General features: G+C 46.6%; 1 protein-coding gene across 2 annotated transcripts in view; it reads left to right on the top strand.

Moving 5' to 3' along the window:
* The window catches only part of LOC130368786 (guanylyl cyclase-activating protein 1-like), a 77,748-nt gene that overhangs the window by 14,957 nt on the left and 40,662 nt on the right, over positions 1-22,129 (top strand). The window contains exon 4 of one of the 2 annotated variants that reach the window (XM_056573002.1): positions 13,575-13,883. In XM_056573002.1, the coding sequence (XP_056428977.1) occupies positions 13,686-13,883 (198 nt within the window). In that variant the 5' untranslated portion in view covers positions 13,575-13,685. The remainder of the gene's footprint in view (positions 1-13,574; positions 13,884-22,129) is intronic. The other variant, XM_056573003.1, reaches the window with a different exon arrangement.

Here is a 22,129-nt window from a genome sequence, read left to right as displayed (position 1 = left end):
ACTATTACAACTTGCCCATTTTAGAACTATTCACACCAAAATAACGCGGCATAAAGTATCCCTGGTTGTTGGTAGATGCCTGCCGGTGTTAATATGCACATGGAGGCATGGGAAAACGCAGCAGCTTTTTCCATATGTGCCAAAAATTTACCATTTTCTGGGAGTAGCAAGAGGTTCTCAGTCTACACCCTGTTCCAAATTATTATGCAAATTATATTTTTCTCATTTACCTAAATAATTGATGTAAATAACAGTCAGCATAATTCTCATGTTATTAACTATAAAGAGTACGATTCAAATTTTATTGAACAAACCTCCTAATGATAACAGTATTTTTTTAAACATTAGAACAGGGTGGCCGTCCACCAACCATCCACTACTCCATCCATCTGGATCATCAAGGGGAGCACGGCACTCATCAGTGAACAGGACTGTTTGAAAATTAGTCTTCATGTATTTCTCTGCCCAATGCAGCAGCTTTTGCTTGTGAGCATTGGTTAGTGGTCGGCGAATAGAAGGTTTATTCACAGTTGCAAGACTCTGAAGGACTCTACACCTTGATGTCCATGGGACTCCAGAGGCACCAGAAGCTTCAAATATCTGTTTGCCGTAAAGGTAAAACCCAGTGAGCATTTACACCCCACTGGCATTTGACAGATCTTTGGAACAGGGGGCTGTGCAAAAGAAAAATTTTATTTTTCATTTTCACGGACCACTGTTTCAAAAATCTGTCAGACACCTGTAGGGTGTAAATGCTCACTGCACCCCTTATTACATTCCGTGAGGGGTGTAGTTTCCAAAATGGGGTCACATGTGGGGGGGGTCCACTGTTCTGGCACCATGGGGGCTTTGTAAACACACATGGCCTTCAATTCTGGACACATTCTCTCTCTAAAAACTCAATGGCGCTCCTTCTCTTCTGAGCATTGTAGTTCGCCCACAGAGCACTTTACATCCACATATGGGATATTTCCATACTCAGAAGTAATGGAGTTACAAATTTTGTGGGGCTTTTTTCCTTAAAAAATTTAGGGTAACACCAGCATTTTAATAGAATTTTAACATTTTTTATTTTCACATCCAATTTTAATGAAAATTCGTCAAACACCTGTGGGGTGTTAAGGCTCACTATACCCCTTGTTTCGTTCCGTGAGGTGTGTAATTTCCAAAATGGGGTCACATGTCGGTATTTATATTTTTGCATTTATGTCAGAACCGCTGTAAAATCAGCCACGCCTGTGCAAATCACCAATTTAGGCCTCAAATGTAGATAGTGCGCTCTCACTCCTGAGCCTGGTTGTGCGCCCGCAGAGCATTTTACGTCCACATATGGGGTATTTCCGCAAGAAATTGCGTTCCAAATTTTGGAAGTCTTTTTTTTCCTTTTACCTCTTGTGAAAATGAAAAGTATGGGCAGGGGCGGACTGACAACACTCAGGGCCCCCGGACCAAATAAAGCAAGGGCCCCCTGCAAGACTCCGCCCTGGCCATGCCCCCATTGCACCCAAATCCCTCCTCATGTCTCACCCCATCACACAAAATATTATACTTATACATTACACTAATGGGTCGTTAGTGTACTTGATGATCATGAAGTACAAGCCTGCTAGCCCCATCACGGCCACCTGTACGTAGCGGGTCCCAAACATCCCTAGCACAAAAGAAGGGGTGGGGGGGCAATTATAAAATTCTACATACTCTATATGCCACCAGGATTTAACAGTGCCGGACACTGTCCCTCCTAGATATAACAGGGCTGCACACTGTGCTACCAATAATAATAGTAGAGAAGTAATTCCAGCACTTACAATATATTTATTGTAGCTTATTGCATATCCTTGAACATATGGTGAGTGCTGGGATTACTTCTCTACTATGTTCTGGGCTTGATCCATCCACGTGCACCACCAAACTAGGGAAGTGCCGACCTCCACCTATTGTAGATATAATAATGTCACACACTGTGCTGCCTGGATATAATAATGTCACACAATGTGCCGCTAGGGTATAATAATGTCACACAATGTGCCGCTAGGGTATACTAGAGCCACACACTGTGTGCCATGACATAGTATAGTAGTACATAGGCTGTGTGCTCAGTACATAGCTGTACCATACAAGAGACCCGTAAAACATAATAGTGTCCACTACAAAGGATTGTGCCAACCCAGTGTGCTGCCTGACCTCCCAACTCCCATCATTTTGGACTATGCTGGAGAGCCCTAGGCATGATGGGAGTTGTAGTTCTGTAATAGCTGCAGAGCCACAGGTGGAGTACATGATCACCCATCATCCCTGCAGAACGTACAATAAACTCCAGCTGATGGGACAGTCAGACAGACTATACAATGATATCAGTGACTACAGCTCTGATGGGACAGTCAGACAGAACACACAATGATATCAGTGACCTGAGTGATATCTTCTCTGTTGTCTTTTCTTTTCTTTATCTGGTCCAGACGTCAGGACTTCTTCCAGCTCCATCTTCTCTGCAGAGTCTGACACAAGCAGATCATAGGTTAGGCACCGCAGATCCTCATCCTCCATAAGAAGGCAATAATTATTATAACCCTGCCAGATACTGTGCCCCCTAAATATATCCCTTACAGACCCATCTGTCCCCTGCACCCCTAAATCCTCCTTCAGACCCCTTTTCCCCCCAGACCCCTCTGTCCTCCTCCAGATCCCTCTGTCCCCTCCTCCTCCAGACCCCTAAATGCTCCTCCAGACCCCTTTCCCCAAGACCCCTAAATCCTCCTTCAGACCTCTCTATCCCCCCAGATCACTTTGTCCTCCTCCAGACCCCTCTGTCCTGAGACCACTGTGTCCACCTCCAGACCCCTCTGTCCCGAGAACACTGTCCCCTCCTCCAGGCCCCTCTGTCCCCTCCTCCTCCAGACCCCTCTGTCCTGAGACCACTATGTCCTCCTACAGAACCCTCTGTCCCCTCCTCCTCCAGACCCCTCTGTCCCCTCCTCCTCCAGACCCATCTGACCCCATCGTACCCCTAAACCAGGGGTCCTCAAACTTTTTAAACAGGGGGCCAGTTCACGGACCCTCAGACTGTTGGAGGGCCGGACTATAGTTAAAAAAAAAACTGAACAAATTCCAATGCACACATATATCTTATTAGTGGTTTACCCCTTTAAGTAAGCAGCACAGCTCCCCCACATTAGGTAGGCAGTATAGTTTCCCCCACATTAGGTTGGCAGTATAGATCCCCCCACATTAGTTTGTAGTTCCCCCACATTAGGGCTGGCAGTATAGTTCCCCCACATTAGGATTGGCAGTATAGTTCCCCCACATTAGGGTTGGCAGTATAGTTCCCCCACATTAGGGTTGGCAGCATAGTTCCCCCCACATTAGGTTGGCAGTATAGATCCCCCCACATTAGTTTGTAGTTCCCCCACATTAGGGTTGGCAGTATAGTTCCCTCACATTAGGGTTGGCAGTATAGTTCCCCCACATTAGGGTTGGCAGTATAGTTACATAGTTACATAGTTAGTACGGTCGAAAAAAGACATATGTCCATCAAGTTCAACCAGGGAATTAAGGGGTAGGGGTGTGGCGCGATATTGGGGAAGGGATGAGATTTTATATTTCTTCATAAGCATTAATCTTATTTTGTTCCAGGAATGTATCTAATCCTGTTTTAAAGCTGTTAATTGTTCCTGCTGTGACCAGTTCCTGAGGTAGACTGTTCCATAAGTTCACAGTTCTCATGGTAAAGAAGGCGTGTCGCCCCTTGAGACTAAACTTTTTCTTCCCCAGACGGAGGGAGTGCCCCCTTGTCCTTTGGGGGGGGTTTAACCTGGAACAGTTTTTCTCCATATTTTTTGTATGGGCCATTAATATACTTATATACGTTTATCATATCCCCCCTTAAACGTCTCTTCTCAAGACTAAACAATTGTAACTCCTTTAATCGCTCCTCATAGCTAAGATGTTCCATTCCCCATATTAGTTTAGTCGCGCGTCTCTGCACCCTTTCCAACTCCGCAGTGTCCCTTTTATGGACAGGTGCCCAAAACTGAACAGCATATTCCAGGTAAGGCCGTACCAATGATTTATAAAGGGGGAGTATTATGTCCCTGTCCCTTGAGTCCATGCCTCTTTTGATACATGACAATATCCTGCCGGCTTTGGAAGCAGCAGCCTGACATTGCATGCTATTCTGTAGTCTGTGATCTACAAGTACACCCAGATCCTTCTCTACCAGTGACTCTGCCAGTTTAATCCCCCCTAAGACATACGAAGCAAACAGAGCTGTTAATACCATCCTCTATATCATTAATAAATAAATTAAACAACAGCGGGCCCAGTACAGAACCTTGGGGTACACCACTAATAACCGGGGACCAATCAGAGTACGAATCATTGACCACCACTCTCTGGGTACGATCCATGAGCCAGTGTTCAATCCAGTTACAAACTAAAATTTCCAAACCCAAAGACCTTAACTTACCTGTCAGACGTCTATGAGGGACAGTATCAAATGCTTTAGCAAAATCCAGAAACACTATATCCACAGCCATTCCTCTGTCAAGGCTTCTACTCACCTCTTCATAAAAGCAAATTAGATTGGTTTGACAACTTCTATCCTTAGTAAACCCATGCTGGCTATCACTTATAATACAATTATCCCCTATGTATTCCTGTATGTAATCCCTTATAAGTCCTTCAAACAATTTACCCACAATGCACGTTAAACTTACCGGTCTATAGTTTCCTGGGGAAGACCTAGAGCCCTTTTTGAAGATTGGCACCACATTCGCCTTGCGCCAGTCCCTTGGCACAATACCAGACACCAGAGAATCTCTAAATATCATGAACAGGGGTACAGATATTACTGAACTTACCTCTCTAAGAACTCTTGGGTGTAGTCCATCCGGTCCTGGGGATTTGCTTACATTTATATCACTTAACTTACCTTGTACCATCTCTACATTAAGCCAGTTCAGTACATTACATGATGTGTTACCAGCACTGACCTGGCCAATGTCAGCTCCTTCTTCCATAGTGTATACAGAACTAAGAACCCATTCAGTAGCTCCGCCTTCTCTTGATCGCCTGTGACAACCTCCCCATTATCATTATTAAGGGGTCCTACATGCTCTGTCCTTGGTTTTTTTGCATTTATATGTCTAAAAAAATATTTAGGATTAGTTTTGCTTTCTTTGGCCACCTGTCTCTCATTTTGAATTTTTGCTGTTTTTATTACATTTTTACAGATTTTATTAAGCTCCTTGTACTGTTTAAATGTTATAGCTGACCCATCAGATTTGTATTTTTTGAAGGCTATTTTTTTGTTGTTTATTGCTCTTTTAACATCATGTGTCAGCCATGTAGGATTTAGTTTTAATCGTTTATATTTGTTCCCCTTTGGTATATATTTAGCTGTATAGTTATTTAGAGTTGATTTAAAGATGTCCCATTTACCTTCTGTATCAGTATTTGAGAACACCTCCCCCCAGTCTATGTCCTGTAGTGCAGCCCTCAGCCCAGGGAAATTTGCCTTTTTAAAGTTATATGTTTTTGCTTTCCCCGTCTGTCTTTGTTTTCTACATTTTAAGTCAAAAGTAACTATATTGTGGTCGCTATTACCAAGGTTTTCCCGCACAGTTACATTACCAACCAGCTCTGCGTTGTTGGAAATGATCAGATCCAACAAGGCATCACTTCTTGTTGGGTCCTCCACAAACTGGCCCATAAAATTATCCTGCAATAAATTTAGGAATTGTCGCCCCTTTGTAGTTTTAGCCAACCCCGGACCCCAATCTATATCTGGATAGTTAAAATCTCCCATTATTACCACCGTACTTGCCCGGGCGGCCCTCTCTATTTGTTTATGAAGCTGAACTTCTATCTCTTCAGTGATATTAGGGGGTCTGTAGATTACCCCAAATACTATTTTTTCAATATTTCCCTCCTTTTGTAATTCTACCCACAGTGATTCCACATCCTCAGAATCATCACACACTATGGCATCGTTCACACTGACTTTCATACCACTTCTTACATACAGACAGACTCCACCACCTTTTCTGTTCATTCTATCCTTGCGATCCCGGTCTTTGTGACAGATTGCCCTGTCTGTCCCCCTAATAATTGAGTCCCCCACCACTAGTACCTGTCTGGCCTGCCCTGTACTCCTCCCTCCCTCCTTACTGGAGCAGACACCCCCCTGGCGGTCAGAGGTGGTATCCTGCTGCAGTTCTCCTAGCTCTGTAATGGCATCCCCCTCATCTGCCAAGCGGGCAAACTTGTTGGGGTGTGCCAGTTCAGGACTAGCCTCCCTGACACTTTTTCCCCTACCCCTCTTTCTAACTGTAACCCAGCTAACTGCCTGACTGTCCTGCAACTCCGTCCCACTGTCCTCCCCCACCTCTACTCCCGAGAGTGCCTGCTCAGTGAGCAGGAGACTCCTCTCCATGTTGTTAATGCTTCTCATTGTTGCCAGTCGCCCCTCTAGATGCAGGATCTGGGCTTCCAAACGGACAACTAGCACACATCTCGCACAACAATATGCACCCTCAAACTGTTGTTCAAGGATTGCATACATTGAACAGGATGTACATTGGACTGCATTTTCCAACATGGAGGCCATCTAGTAATGGGGATTTCACAAATGTATAGGAAAAAACAGACAGTCAAAATTACACTTAAAAATTTTTTGTAGACCTTGTGCGTTCAGAAATTAACACTCACAGCGATCTCAACCTCCTGCTTTCAAACTCCAGTTTTTGAAACTCCTCTTTCACGCCCCCTCTTACACAGCAACACTCAGAAAGAGCAAGCTCTCAATAAGAGTCCCAAGCTAAGATTTATACACCTGTGCCCAATCTACTCCTCCTCCCCCCAAAATATGAATGTGGGCTATAGGCAGTCGCACCCACTCCACAGATTCACTCCGCACAACAGATAATCACAGTTTTTGAAACTGCTCTTTCACGCCCCCTCTTACACAGCAACACTCAGAAAGAGCAAGCTGTTCCCCCACATTAGGCTGGCAGTATAAGTCCCCCCCACATTAGGTTGGCAGTATAAGTCCCCCCACATTAGGTTGGCAGTATAAGTCCCCCCACATTAGGTTGTAGTTCCCCCACATTAGGTTGGCAGTATAGTTCCCCCCACATTAGGTTGGCAGTATAGTTCCCCCCACATTAGGTTGGCAGTATAGTTCCCCCCACATTAGGTTGGCAGTATAGTTCCCCCACATTAGGTTGGCAGTATAGTTCCCCCACATTAGGTTGGCAGTATAGTTCCCCCACATTAGGTTGTAGTTCCCCCACATTAGGTTGTAGTTCCCACACATTAAGTTGGCAGTATAGTTCCCCACATTAGGTTGTAGTTCCCCCACATTAGGTTGGCAGTATAGTTCCCCCCACATTAGGTTGGCAGTATAGTTTCCCCACATTAGGTTGGCAGTATAGTTCCCCCCAGATTAGGTTGGCAGTATAGTTCCCCCCACATTTAGTTTGCAGTATAGTTCCCCCACATTAGGTGCAATATAGTCCCCACATTAGGCTGGCTGTATGTCCCCCCACATTAGGTGCAATATAGTCCCCACATTAGGCTGGCAGTATGTTCCCCCACATTAGGCTGGCAGTATAGTCCCCCACATTACGTTGGCAGTATGTTCCCCCCACATTAGGTGCAGTATAGTTCCCCCACAGGCATACAGCCTCCAGCGATACAGTATGGCTGGAGGCTGTATGCCTGTGTACTGCCCCACTTCAGTGTTCCGACCACCGCTCCGGCCATAGCAGGACCGGAGGATCGGTGGTCGGAACACCGAAGCTGATTACCAACTGCCAGCGTGCGTCCTTCTTACTTCTTCACGGCTCCTCCGCGCTCCGTTGCCATGGGCGCACGCATGGGACGTCAGTGATGTCCCTGCGTGCGCTAGCTCCCGGCGGTCCCTGCGTTTTTATAGTAAACGCAGGGCCTTAACAGAGGCGTCCCTGTGTTCTGAAAGCATCTTTCGGAACACAGGGATGTCCTGAGTTAAAAACACCCGGCGGGCCGGGTAAATGCGCACCGCGGGCCGCATGTGGCCCGTGGGCCGTAGTTTGAGGACCCCTGCCCTAAACCCTCATGACTCCTCTGCTCCCTCTTCCTCCGCTCAGGGCCCCTTATTGTGGCCTATCTCACATGGCCTCTATAGCTTAATGGTCCGTCCAGCCCCCAGCTCAGCAGTAGTATGACACATGATAGGATTAGATACATAGGCTCAGCAGACAGTATCACACATGACAGATTTAGATACACAGGCTCAGCAGACAGTATCATGCATAACTGATTTAGATACACAGGCTCAGCAGACAGTATCGCACATAACGGATTTAGATACGCAGGCTCTGCAGACAGTATCACACATGACAGGATTAGATACATAGGCTCAGCAGACAGTTGCATAAATGACAGGATTAGATACATAGGCTCAGCAGACAGTATCACATATGACAGGATTAGATACAGAGCACAGCAGACAGTATCACACATGACAGGATTAGATACAGAGCCCAGCAGACAGTTGCACACATGACAGAATTAGATACACAGCTCAGCAGACAGTTGCACACATGACAGGATTAGATACACAGCTCAGCAGACAGTATCACACATGATAGGATTAGATACAGAGCCCAGCAGACAGTTGCACATATGACAGAATTAGATACACAGCTCAGCGGACAGTATCACACATGACAGGATTAGATACAGAGCCCAGCAGACAGTATCACACATGACAGGATTAGATACAGAGCACAGCAGACAGTATAACACATGACAGGATTAGATACACAGCTCAGCAGACAGTTGCACACATGACAGGATTAGATACAGAGCTCAGCAGACAGTTGCACACATGACAGGATTAGATACAGAGCCCAGCAGACAGTTGCACACATGACAGGATTAGATACACAGCTCAGCAGACAGTTGCACACATGACAGGATTAGATACACAGCTCAGCAGACAGTTGCACACATGACAGGATTAGATACAGAGCCCAGCAGATAGTTGCACACATGGCAGGATTAGATACACAGCTCAGCAGACAGTTGCACACATGGCAGGATTAGATACACAGCTCAGCAGACAGTATCACACATGACAGGATTAGATACACAGCTCAGCAGACAGTTGCACATATGACCGGATTAGATACACAGCTCAGCAGACAGTATCACATATGACAGGATTAGATACAGAGCACAGCAGACAGTATTACACATGACAGGATTAGATACAGAGCCCAACAGACAGTTGCACACATGACAGGATTAGATACAGAGCCCAGCAGACAGTATCACACATGACAGGATTAGATACAGAGCACAGCAGACAGTATAACACATGACAGGATTAGATACACAGCTCAGCAGACAGTTGCACACATGACAGGATTAGATACAGAGCTCAGCAGACAGTTGCACACATGACAGGATTAGATACAGAGCCCAGCAGACAGTTGCACACATGACAGGATTAGATACACAGCTCAGCAGACAGTTGCACACATGACAGGATTAGATACACAGCTCAGCAGACAGTTGCACACATGACAGGATTAGATACAGAGCCCAGCAGATAGTTGCACACATGGCAGGATTAGATACACAGCTCAGCAGACAGTTGCACACATGACAGGATTAGATACACAGCTCAGCAGACAGTATCACACATGACAGGATTAGATACACAGCTCAGCAGACAGTTGCACATATGACCGGATTAGATACACAGCTCAGCAGACAGTATCACATATGACAGGATTAGATACAGAGCACAGCAGACAGTATTACACATGACAGGATTAGATACAGAGCCCAACAGACAGTTGCACACATGACAGGATTAGATACAGAGCCCAGCAGACAGTATCACACATGACAGGATTAGATACAGAGCCCAGCAGACAGTATCACACATGACAGGATTAGATGCAGAGCACAGCAGACAATATCACACATGACAGGATTAGATACAGAGCCCAGCAGACAGTATCACACATGACAGGATTAGATACAGAGCCCAGCAGGCAGTATCACACATGACAGGATTAGATACAGAGCCCAGCAGACAGTTGCACACATGACAGGATTAGATACAGAGCCCAGCAGACAGTTGCACACATGACAGGATTAGATACAGAGCCCAGCAGACAGTTGCACACATGACAGGATTAGATACAGTGCCCAGCAGACAGTTGCACACATGACAGGATTAGATACAGAGCCCAGCAGACAGTTGCACACATGACAGGATTAGATACAGAGCCCAGCAGACAGTTGCACACATGACAGGATTAGATACAGAACACAGCAGACAGTTGCACACATTAAAAGACGAAATACAGTTTTGCAGACATGTGACACATGGCACAGGGTCTCACCAGGTCAGTGTTTCTTGTCTTTGCTCTGTCCTCTGCCCAGGCGGCTCCAGGTCCAGGAATGTCCGGGGGTTGTGGCTAAACTTTTCCTCAAGGAAGACGGCGCGGAGCACAGGAGCTGAGGCAGAAACACCTCGGGGGAGGGAGCAGACGTGTACACGGCACTTCTCTCCCAGAAAGCATTGCTGTTTTAAAGAGACAGTGTCCCTGCCGCAGATGATGGAGCTTGGAGCCGGGGGATAGGACTTGGGGCCGGGGGCTAGAAGTGGAGTGCGGCGAAATTTAGCTGCCGGACCTGAAAGGCAGCGCTTTTCTGTCTGGGGATCTGGGACAAGTGTCCAGGATCCCGAGCAGCAGCGGGCCTTTTACCCTGCCGGGCCCTCGGTCCCCGTCCGAACGGACCGGCCGGTCAGTCCGCCCCTGAGTATGGGGCAACACCAGCATGATTTACCTTTTCATAAGGGGTAAAAGGAGAAATAGCCCCCAAAAATTTGTTAGGCAATTTCTCCCAAGTACAAAAATACCCCACATGTGGCCCTAAACTGTTTCCTTGAAATACGACAGGGCTCCGAAGTGAGAGAGCGCCATGCGCATTTGAGGCCTAAATTAGGGATTTGCATAGGGACAGACTCGTATGCAAGCGTGAAACTTGCCTCCGAAACCAAAAAACCCTACAGCAGTGTTTCCCAAACAGGGTGCCTCCAGCTGTATCAAAACTCCCAGCATACTTGGACAGTCAATGGCCGTCTGGCAACACTGGGAGTTGTTGTTTTGCAACAGCTGGAGGCTCCATTTTGGAAACAGTGCCGTACGAGACGTTTTTCATTTTTATTGGGGGGGGGGGGGGGGGGAGTGTGTATATGTAGTGTTTTACTTTGTATTTTTTGTTAGTGTAGTGTAGTGTTTTTAGGGTACATTCACATGGGCGGGGGTTCACAGCGAGTTTCCCGCTGGGAGTTTGAGCTGCGGTGGAAAGTTTGCCTCATCTCAAACTTGCAGTGGGAAACTCACTGTAAATCCCCACCCGTGTGAATGTACCCTGTACATTCACATGGGAGATGGGGGGGGGGGGGGCCAAACTTCCAGCTGTTGCAAAACTACAACTCTCAGCATGCCCTTTGGCTGTCCGTGCATGCTGGGAGTTGTAGTTATGCAACAGCTGGAGGCACACTGGTTGCAAAACACAGTTTGTTACTTAACTCAGTGTTTCGCAACCAGTGTGCCTCCAGCTGTTGCAAAACTCCCAGCATGTACGGTCTGTCAGTGCATGCTGGGAGTTGTAGTTTGCAACAGCTGGAGGCACACTGGTTGTGAAATACTGAGTTAGGTAACAAACTCTGTGTTTTGCAACCAGTGTGCCTACAGCTGTTGCAAAACTACAACTCTCAGCATGCATTGATAGCCGAAGGGCATGCTGGCAGTTGTAGTTATGCAACAGCTGGAGGCACATTACTACAACTCCCAGCATGCCCTTTGGCTGTCTGTGCATGCTGAGAGTTGTAGTTATGCAACAGCTGGAGGCACACTTTTTCATAGAAAAAAATGTACCTCCAGCTGTTGCATAATTATAACTCCCAGCATGCACAGACAGCCAAAGGGCATGCTGGGAGTTGTAGTTGTACCTCCAGCTGTTGCAAAACTACAACTCCCAGCATGCCCTTTGGCTGTGCTTGCTGGGAGTTGTTGCTTAGCAACAGCAGGAGGCGAATGGGCCTCACCACCTGCTGTATCCTGCCACCTCTGCTGCTCCTGCTTGTGCCACTGATGTTGCCTGAGGGGACCCCCGCTGACCTCTTCCAAGGTAAGTAAGGCCCCGATCGCCACCCCGATCACCGGTGATCACCGCACAGCAGGACAGTGATTGGTCGGTCGTTGCATGCCACCTCACTACTGCTGGTAAAGTTTGATAGGTGCTGTCTCGGAGACCCGATTGACCCGGAATGGCCGCTAATCGCCAGTCTGAATTTACCAGTGATTCGCGGCGATTGCCAACATGGGGGGTCTCAGGACACCCCACAGGGATGTGCACTGGGTGCCTGCTAAATGATTTCCCAGGGACGTACGGGCACGTGGTGGGTTCTTAAGGACCAGGACGTCAGGGCATACCTGTATGCCCTGTGTCCGTATGGGGTTAAATAGAATTTGCATCATAATTTGGAACAGGGTGTAAAGTTGATAAGGGCCTTGACCAGTTTCATGACAGCTGCTTCATTTCACTTCCAAGTATATTTTAGCCTCCACTCACAGATTATTTTGGCTGTACTTTAAGAAACTTACCTGGCTACAGTCCAGCGGTGGCCATGGTTTCTGTTGCCCTGCGACCAAACCATGTCGCTCTGTTGCTATGACTGATTGCTGGGCTGGTTAGCCTTTAAAGCAGCACAGATGCCAGGCTGATTAGGCTCGGTGCTGGCATTCCATGCTGCCTGGTGGTGCAAGATTTAAACAGGCAACTGCTGGCCATAGTCAACTATGATTGGTATTTTCTGCCTAACATGCATTCTTGCTGGATTGTATCACTGACATTGTATTTGTTACCCTTCGGATTTGTGATTCTGGACTGAGTGTACTATCCTGGACTTTTGACCCTCGAACCTGATTCTGACCCTCACTCTGCATATTTATTTATAAGTTCTTATATAAAATAAAATGTGATCCTTAAATTATTGTCCTAAATACCACAATGGTCAGGTCAATATAATATATCTTTTATGGCTGATAATGTCTTTTCCAATAGAGACTGAATACAGACCATAGCGTTATAAAACATATTGTTCACATGGACAATAATTACAGTGAAACAAACACACCAGAGGCTCTGACCATGAGTTTATAATCTCTTAAAGAAAGAGATTAACCTTGACAATGTTACTGTCTTAGTATATATAAATACATTCCGTCTATGGATGGCATCAGGTTGGATTAAGAATCCGGTCACTGCCAAGAGGTGTCAGGGTCAGTTTAAAAGCCACTATACATCACTGTAGTGGGGAAACTGTGCTGAGGGGATTGCCGGTAACGGAGAGACCCCAGAATACAGAACACCCTACTATATTTTAGTCTTCCGTGTAAACCACACCAGGTATTGAAGATTAAGAGTCTGAAAGAATTATCTGGACTTAACGTATAAGTGTTCCTCTTTTATCCTGATTTTTCTTGTGCCGAAATACAAAGCCTTTACCTTCTGACTTGAAGAAAGCATTACAAGCTGTGGATAAGAATTGAAGCCTTAATAATAATAATAATAATCTACATTCAGAAAGGACTGAAACAGAAACATAAAAAATGGGCAATACAAGCAGCTCCACAGTGGACGACCTGCAGGCAGTGGAAATCCACCACTGGTACAAGAAGTTTATGACGGAATGTCCATCAGGGCAGCTAACTCTACACGAATTCAAGCAGTTCTTTGGTTTGCGAGGACTAAGTGGAGAAGCCAACAGCTACATAGAACAAATGTTTCGTACATTTGATATGAATAAGGTAAGATCATTAGTTCTTCAATGAAACATATTATTTTGTTATACTATTTCATCAATGCAACCAGTACACTGACAAACATAAAATAACCCTTACATAGAATAACTAGTCAGGTTGATATTAGTTTTTGCTTAACTATGTTTATGGTTTGTTTCTTTCTTTGTTCTTTATTTACTAGGAGATAATGATTGGGTTTGTGTGAACTATACAGTAGCACCTAGCTTTGTCATAAAGACTCTCACAGAAACTCACAGCTATTATTGTTTGTCATCTTTTGTAAAAATCGACAATTACTTTAATAATAATTATATTACTAAACTATATGTTTTATCCATTATTCAGTGTTAGGCTGAGCTCACACATTGCAAAATTTACCATTTTATTTTACACATGCATTTTCGTACCTAATCAGCAAAAAAGTGTCACTTTTTTTAATATCTTTTTTTTCTGTTGCCAATTATGGACGAAAATAAAGCCCGTAAAAGAAAATACTTTGGTAAATTTTCTGATGTGTGAACCTAGCGGCATCTAGTATGTCCAGAGAAAAGAAGCCTTTAACGCAATCACCATCATCACCATCATCATAGATAAAGATTCTTTATTGTAGAAGACTGTGGAACTCTGGGCCACACATGTTGTGATTGATTGATGTTGTTACATGTTGATTCATTTTTTTTATAATGCCATTGGGCAGGGGCTGCAAAAAGTAAAAAAACAAACTTTAACTCACCTTCCGTCGCTTCCCAGTTGTACCGAAATAACTCTTCTGTCATCCAATCCTGGTCTTCTTCCTGCTTCTGTGTGCAAAGATCATCACTGTTAGGATTCGGCAGGCTGGATGTGGATCCTCTGTGTCAGCGAGGGATTGGTGTGGACCGTACCGGTGGACCGGTTCTAGGTTGCTACTGGTATTCACCAGAGCCCGCCGCAAAGCGGGATGGTCTTGCTGCGGCGGTAGCAACCAGATCGTATCCACCGGCAACGGCTCAACCTCGCTGACTGCTGAGAAGGCGTGGGACAGAAGGACTAGACAGAGGCGAGGTCAGACATAGCAGAAGGTCAGGGCAGGCGGCAAGGTTCGTAGTCAATGGTGATAGCAAGAGGTCTGGAACACTGGTATGGCAAACACAGTAAACGCTTTCTCTAGGCACAAGAGCAACAAGATCCGGCAAGGAAGGAAGGGGAAGTGAGGTTATATGGACGTGGAGCAGGTGGAAGCTAATTAGACGGATTGGGCCAGGCACCAATCATTGGTGCACTGGCCCTTTAAATCTTAGAGAGCTGGCGCGCGCGCGCCCTAAGGAGTGGAGCCGCGCGCGCCAGGACGTGACAGCCGGGGACCGGGACAGGTGAGTAGCTTGGGATGCGATTCGCGAGCGGGCGTGTCCCGCTATGCGAATCGCATCCCCGCCGGCAGTGTCAGTGCAGCGCTCCCGATCAGCGGGTCTGACCGGGGAGCTGCAGAGAGAGGAATGCCGTGAGCGCTCCGGGGAGGAGCAGGGACCCGGAGCACTCGGCGTAACAGTCACACTGCGATCAGTGTATCGCCGGCCGCAGCGATGTCCCACCTGTGCCGGTGATATGCTAAACTCAGTGTCATGTAACAGGCTGGGGCAGCAGGGAGAAAACAGGGCCCAGGCTTGTTACATGACACTGCGCTCAGTCTATCACCGGCCGCAGTGGGACATCGCCGTGGCCAGCGATATGCTGATCGCATGATGATCCATGCTGCAAACTTCAACATTCGATCTCTCATCAGTGGTGCAGGTTCCTCACAGCCTACCTTGCAGACTGGTTCTCACCTAGTTTTAAAGCACAGAGATGAGCTGTCTTGAGCACCTGTGCTGATCTGGGATAGTCAGGAAACCTGCTTTTTATCCCATAAGAATTCAGGCCCGATAACAGGACTTACCAAAGTCTATATCAAGCTAAGTCATGCCAGGGATTTAACAATTTCTGGTATTACCATCTCATCTATCTTTCCATGGATGAGATTTGCCCTTCCTGAAACCTGGTATCCACATACAACAGGTACCTTGCAGAAACATAGCGATTCCCTACAACCATTCTTGTCACTGTCTCTAAATATATAAATGCAGCATATGGACCAAGCAATACATTTATGTCAAATCTAATTCATCCAGTCTTTTCCAGTAGGGTTACTGTTTTATGTTTAGTTGCCATGGACTGCGAAAATCAATGTGCACCAAGAATAGCTAAATTGTTGGTCAATAAATGTTGTCTAAAGACAATAGAGAATAGGTGGGCTTATAGACCATGAGACTTTTGTTTAGGGACTTCTTCTGTGTGTACAGTGTATAGGAGACATCATAGCAGCTAGTTTCCTCCTACTAGTCAAGAAACTACAAAGTGGAGATGGAGCCTAGAGAGGGGAAAACTTGTGGACAATGTCATCTACAAGTTGTATAATGGCCAGAAATAATGCTACCTCTTATGGACACACATGACAGCCTATCCTGAAATGTTTGTCGAAGGGTTGTTAGTAAGCATATAAAGTTGGATTGACACAGATTTTGCTGCAGAAATTTAAAAATCAAGTCCATTCATTTGAGCAGGGTTATTTGGGTGGAAAGCTCAGTCTGTGAGTTGAGTTCAGATGAATGAAACATTCCTATTCATTTATGCAACAAATTCTGCCATATATGAATCTAGGTGCCAAGATGCATATTCGATCATTATATGTGTGAGACCATTAAACTATCATAACTATAACCTTGAAGTTAACTTTCTTAACCCAACCTCACATACCTATAATTAGACCTCTTTAGTTATTGTATTTAGACACTATTATTCATTTATTCTTTGCTATTGTCTAATATATTTGTGCTCACAAACATCTATATATCATTCATATAAATGGACTATTTTCTTTTTTGGATCCTTTAGATTCGTTTTACATTTCCCTGTTTCAAACCCTTCCCTGTGGCAGGCTGTACCAGTAGGGCACTATTCTAACAGATCAATGTAATGATGGAAAAGGCATGTTGGAAAATGCAGTCTAGTGTACATCTTGCACAATGTATGCAATCCTTGAACAGCAGTTTGAGGGTGCAAATTGTTATGCGAGATGTGTGCGAGTTGTTCATTTGGAAGCCCAGATCCTGGATCTAGAGGAGCAACTGGCAACACTGAGACTCATTGACAACTTGGAGAGGAGTCTCCTGCTCACTGAGCAAGTACTCTCTGGGGTAGAGGTGGGGGAGGATAGTGGGACAGAGGTGCAGGACAGTCAGGCAGCTAGCTGGGTTACAGTTAGAAAACAGGGTAGAGGGAAAAGTGTCAGGGAGGCTAGTCCTGAACTGGCACACCTCAACAAGTTTGCCCAGTTGGCAGATGAGGGGGATGCCATTTCAGAGCTAGCAGTACTGCAGCAGGACTCTGCCTCTGACCACCAGGGGGGTGTCTGCTTCAGTAAGGAGGGAGGGAGGAGTGCAGGGCAGGCCAGACTGGTACTGGTAGTGGGGAACTCAATTATTAGGGGGGCAGACAGGGCGATCTGTCACAAAGACCGGGATCGCCAAAAAGTGTGTTGTCTTCCTGGCACTCGAGTTTGGCACATTGCGGATCGGGATGACAGGTTGCTGAGTGGGGCTGGAGAAGACCCAGCAGTCATGGTACATATTGACACCAATGGCAAAGTAAGAGGTAGGTGGAGTGTCCTTAAAAATGATTTCAAGTACTTAGGCCGCAAGCTTAAGGCAAGGACCTCAAAGGTAATATTTTCTGAAATATTACCTGTACAACGAGCCACACCAGAGAGGCAGCGGGAGATTAGAGAGGTAAACAAGTGGCTCAGAAGCTGGTGTAGGGAGGAGGAGTTTGGGATAATGAAGAACTGGGCCGACTTTGCTGTCGGATACCGGCTCAATGGGGAGGGTGCAGTTGTGCTTGGGGAGAAGATGGCTAGAAGGGTGGAGGAGTGTTTAAACTAGGGACTGGGGGGGGGGACCTACAACGTAGAGGGAGAAGATAGTGTAGATAGATGTAGATTAATGTACTTGGGGGTGGAGCGGAGGGAGGGGTTAGAATAGTTAATAGGGATAGGCTGCAGTTTTCAGTCCGGTCAGAAAACCAGATACAGGGGAAAAATTAGCTGACCGGAGTCACTGTTTGACTCTGGTCGGCTCATTTAAATGAATGAGAAGGGGTTCGGGTGGGATACGGGAACCAGATCTAGTTCCTGTAGTTAGTAAATTCAGTGTAAACCCACCCTAAACTTACCAAGCAACAGATACTGTGACTTTTATAGAATTTGGTGAGGTAATATTAGCTAATATTGCATCATCTTGTTACGTTTGGCGGTTTTCTATTGGTCATCAATACTGACTATGTAATCTGTGGTGTAAGTTGCATCATGCATTTTATAAACCTTACTTCATTAGTTGGTTACTTATATCATGGAAACTAGAGCCATTATACATTTTTTATGTTATGTTCGTTTTTAGCACCCCAAAATTATGTAAGAACAGCTGTTTTCATGCTTGCAACTTTTTACCTGTAGAACAGTGTTATTTGCCTATTACCTGTAGTTGGAAAATGTAAAATGTTTCATTGCATGAAAACTAGAGCCAACTAACAAGTTTCATTATTATATTTGAATTTAGCGTGTGAAATTCATTAAGAAATGGCACATTTCATTTGAACTTAAACTTAAATCTTAAAAAATGCAATCATTGCAATTCACCTAATGAGACCAACCTATTCACCTGGCTAGACACCAGCAATCAGAAACCTAAACAGCTGAGATGCATGGGTGGGTCGGTGTTAGTTCACACTGTATGCAGTTTTGATGCATTTTCTTATTCAAAGTGCATTATTTAGATAAATATTGCCATTAAGCAAAAATGAATTGACCTTTATTCACAATTGAGATGTTTTATGAAGATTGAAGCATTTAATTTTTACTGCATTTGAAATGTTTTTAGTTTTGGCATTTTGTTTCTTTATGTACATATAGATAAGATAAAGTATATATTCACATATATTAAACAGTTATCCCAGTCAATGATAGATAGACTTAACTTTTACTAGTTATCCGAATAAAAGATGCAAATATAGAGTGATGTTCAATAGGCAAATCAATGTACCAATTTGTCATCAGTAGAGACGCAATAACAATTATATACAAGCTGTTAAACTAATACAACTCAATTCACATCATATGCACAGGAGAGATTGATGTATCTCCCTGTATATAAGTCTCAACAAGCTGTCCACACTGCCCTTGGGCCAGTGCATCTTTTATTCGGATAACTAATAAAAAAAAGTTTAGTTTTAGTCACTCCTCACATTAGTTTATGCATTTAGTTTCTGCTCTGATTTTCCAAAATCACAATAAAAATTTAAAAGTTTTACTGTGATGCCCTCCTGCTCCATGGGAGGTTTCTGTCCTCCCTGAGCTCGCCTTTTTGCAACGGTTTTGGCAAAATCGCTGTACAAACAGAAAAAATACAATGAACATAACCTCGGTAGAGGTGTGTATCCTAATTCCATTGTAAGACTCACGGCAGTAGGCTGTAGCACTCTAGGCCGTGCCGGGGAGCAGAGTCTAAGGTGCCGCTGGTTTTCACCAGAGCCCGCCGCAAAGCAGGATGGATTTGCTGCGGCAGTCGGCACCCAGGGTGCTACCCCTGGCACGACTCGACCACACAGGCAGCTGAGGAGATTCGAGGCAAAGGAGGGAATAGCAGAAGTTGTCTGGATATCAGAAGATCAGGGCAGGCGGCACAGTTGCGAAGTCAGGAACATAGCAGGAGGTCAAAGGCAGGAGGCAGGGGATCAAGGTCAAGTCACGGAACTGAGGGGTCAGGAACTAGCAAGGCAAGACACTGAATAACTTTCACTAGGGCACAGTGGCAAACAAAGATCCGGAAGGGGTTAGTAGGAGTTGCAGGTTGTTACGCCTAGCGCTCCGGGTCCCCGCTCCTCCCCGGAGCGCTTACGGCATCTCTCTCTCCGCAGCGCCCCGGTCGGTCCCGCTGACCGGGAGCGCTGCACTGTCATGGCCGTCGGGGATGCGATTCGCACAGCGGGACGCGCCCGCTCGCGAATCGCATCCCAGGTCACTTACCCGTCCCGGTCCCCTGCTGTCATGTGCTGGCGCGCGCGGCTCCGCTCTCTAGGGCGCGCGCGCGCCAGCTCCCTGAGACTTAAAGGGCCAGTGCACCAGTGATTGGTGCCTGGCCCAATTAGCTTGATTGGCTCCACCTGCTCCCAGACTATATCTGTTCTCTGTCCCTGCACTTCCCTGCCGGATCTTGTTGCCCTAGAGCCTAGTGAAAGCGTTACTGTGTTGTCCTTACTGTGTACTTGACCTCCTGCTATTACCTTACTGACTACGATCCTTGCTGCCTGCCCCGACCTTCTGCTACGTCCGACCTTGCTTTTGTCTACTCCCTTGTACCGCGCCTATCTTCAGCAGTCAGAGAGGTTGAGCCGTTGCTAGTGGATACGACCTGGTCACTACCGCCGCAGCAAGACCATCCCGCTTTGCGGCGGGCTCTGGTGAACACCAGTAGTGACTTAGAACCGGTCCACTAGCACGGTCCACGCCAATCCCTCTCTGGCACAGAGGATCCACCTCCTGCCAGCCGGCATCGTGACAGTAGATCCGGCCATGGATCCCGCTGAGGTTCCCCTGCCTTCTATCTCTGATCTCACCACGGTGGTCGCCCAGCAAGCCCGACAGATCGCCCATCTAACCCACCAGCTGTCGGAAGTGTCCACCATAGTGCAACAACTTCAGTCGCAACTTCTGCTACAGCAGCAACCATCTCCTCCGCCAGCTCCTGCACCCCTTCCGCAGCGAGTGGCCACTCCTAGCCTCCGCTTGTCCCTGCCGGACAAATTTGATGGGGACTCTAAGTTTTGCCGTGGCTTTCTTTCGCAATGTTCCCTGCACTTGGAGATGATGTCGGACCAGTTTCCTACTGAAAGGTCTAAGGTGGCTTTCGTAGTCAGCCTTCTGTCTGGAAAAGCCCTGTCATGGGCCACACCGCTCTGGGACCGCGATGACCCCGTCACTGCCTCTGTACACTCCTTCTTCTCGGAAATTCGAAGTGTCTTTGAGGAACCTGCCCGAGCCTCTTCTGCTGAGACTGCCCTGCTGAACCTGGTCCAGGGTAATTCTTCCGTTGGCGAGTACGCCATACAATTCCGTACTCTTGCTTCTGAACTATCCTGGAATAATGAGGCCCTCTGCGCGACCTTTAAAAAAGGCCTATCCAGCAACATTAAAGATGTTCTGGCCGCACGAGAAATTCCTGCTAACCTGCATGAACTCATTCATCTAGCCACTCGCATTGACATGCGTTTTTCTGAGAGACATCAAGAGCTCCGCCAGGAAAAAGACTTAGATCTCTGGGCACCTCTCCCACAGTCTCCGTTGCAATCTACGCCTAGGCCTCCCGCCGAGGAGGCCATGCAAGTGGATCGGTCTCGCCTGACCCAGGAGGAGAGGAATCGCCGTAGGGAAGCAAATCTTTGTCTGTACTGTGCCAGTACCGAACATTTTTTGGTGGATTGCCCTATCCGTCCTCCACGTCTGGGAAACGCACGCTCGCACCCAGCTCTCGTGGGTGTGGCGTCTCTTGAGTCTAAGTCGGCTTCTCCACGTCTCACGGTGCCCGTGCGGATTTTCCCTTCAGCCAACTCCTCCCTCTCAGCCGTGGCCTGCCTGGACTCTGGTGCCTCTGGGAATTTTATTTGTGAGTCCTTGGTGAATAAATTCCGCATCTCGGTGACCCGTCTCGTCAAGCCACTCTACATTTCCGCGGTCAACGGAGTCAGGTTGGATTGCACCGTGCGTTACCGCACGGAGCCCCTCCTAATGTGCATCGGACCTCATCACGAAAAAATTGAGTTTTTGGTCCTCTCCAATTGCACTTCCGAAATTCTCCTTGGACTACCCTGGCTTCAACACCATTCCCCAACCCTGGATTGGTCCACAGGGGAGATCAAGAGCTGGGGTTCCTCTTGTTTCAAGGACTGCCTTAAACCGGTTCCCAGTACTCCCTGCCGTGACCCTGTGGTTCCCCCTGTAACCGGTCTGCCGTCCTGCCATAAGAAGTGCCTCTCCCCCCCTCCCAGTCCAGTCAGGCAAGCCTCGGTGCCTCCCCATGGCCCCCGTCCTGGTGTCACACTGCCCCGTGCCAGGCCTCGCCCTCTGCCCTCCCTCCCCATTCCCACTCCTGCTGTACTGCCTGCCGTTGAGGAAACCCTCCATTCTT

This window comes from Hyla sarda, chromosome 4 (assembly GCF_029499605.1).
Source record: "Hyla sarda isolate aHylSar1 chromosome 4, aHylSar1.hap1, whole genome shotgun sequence".
Classification (NCBI taxonomy): Eukaryota; Metazoa; Chordata; class Amphibia; order Anura; family Hylidae; genus Hyla; species Hyla sarda.
Note: the sequence above shows the minus strand (reverse complement) of the source record. Positions and strands in the feature narration are given on the sequence as shown.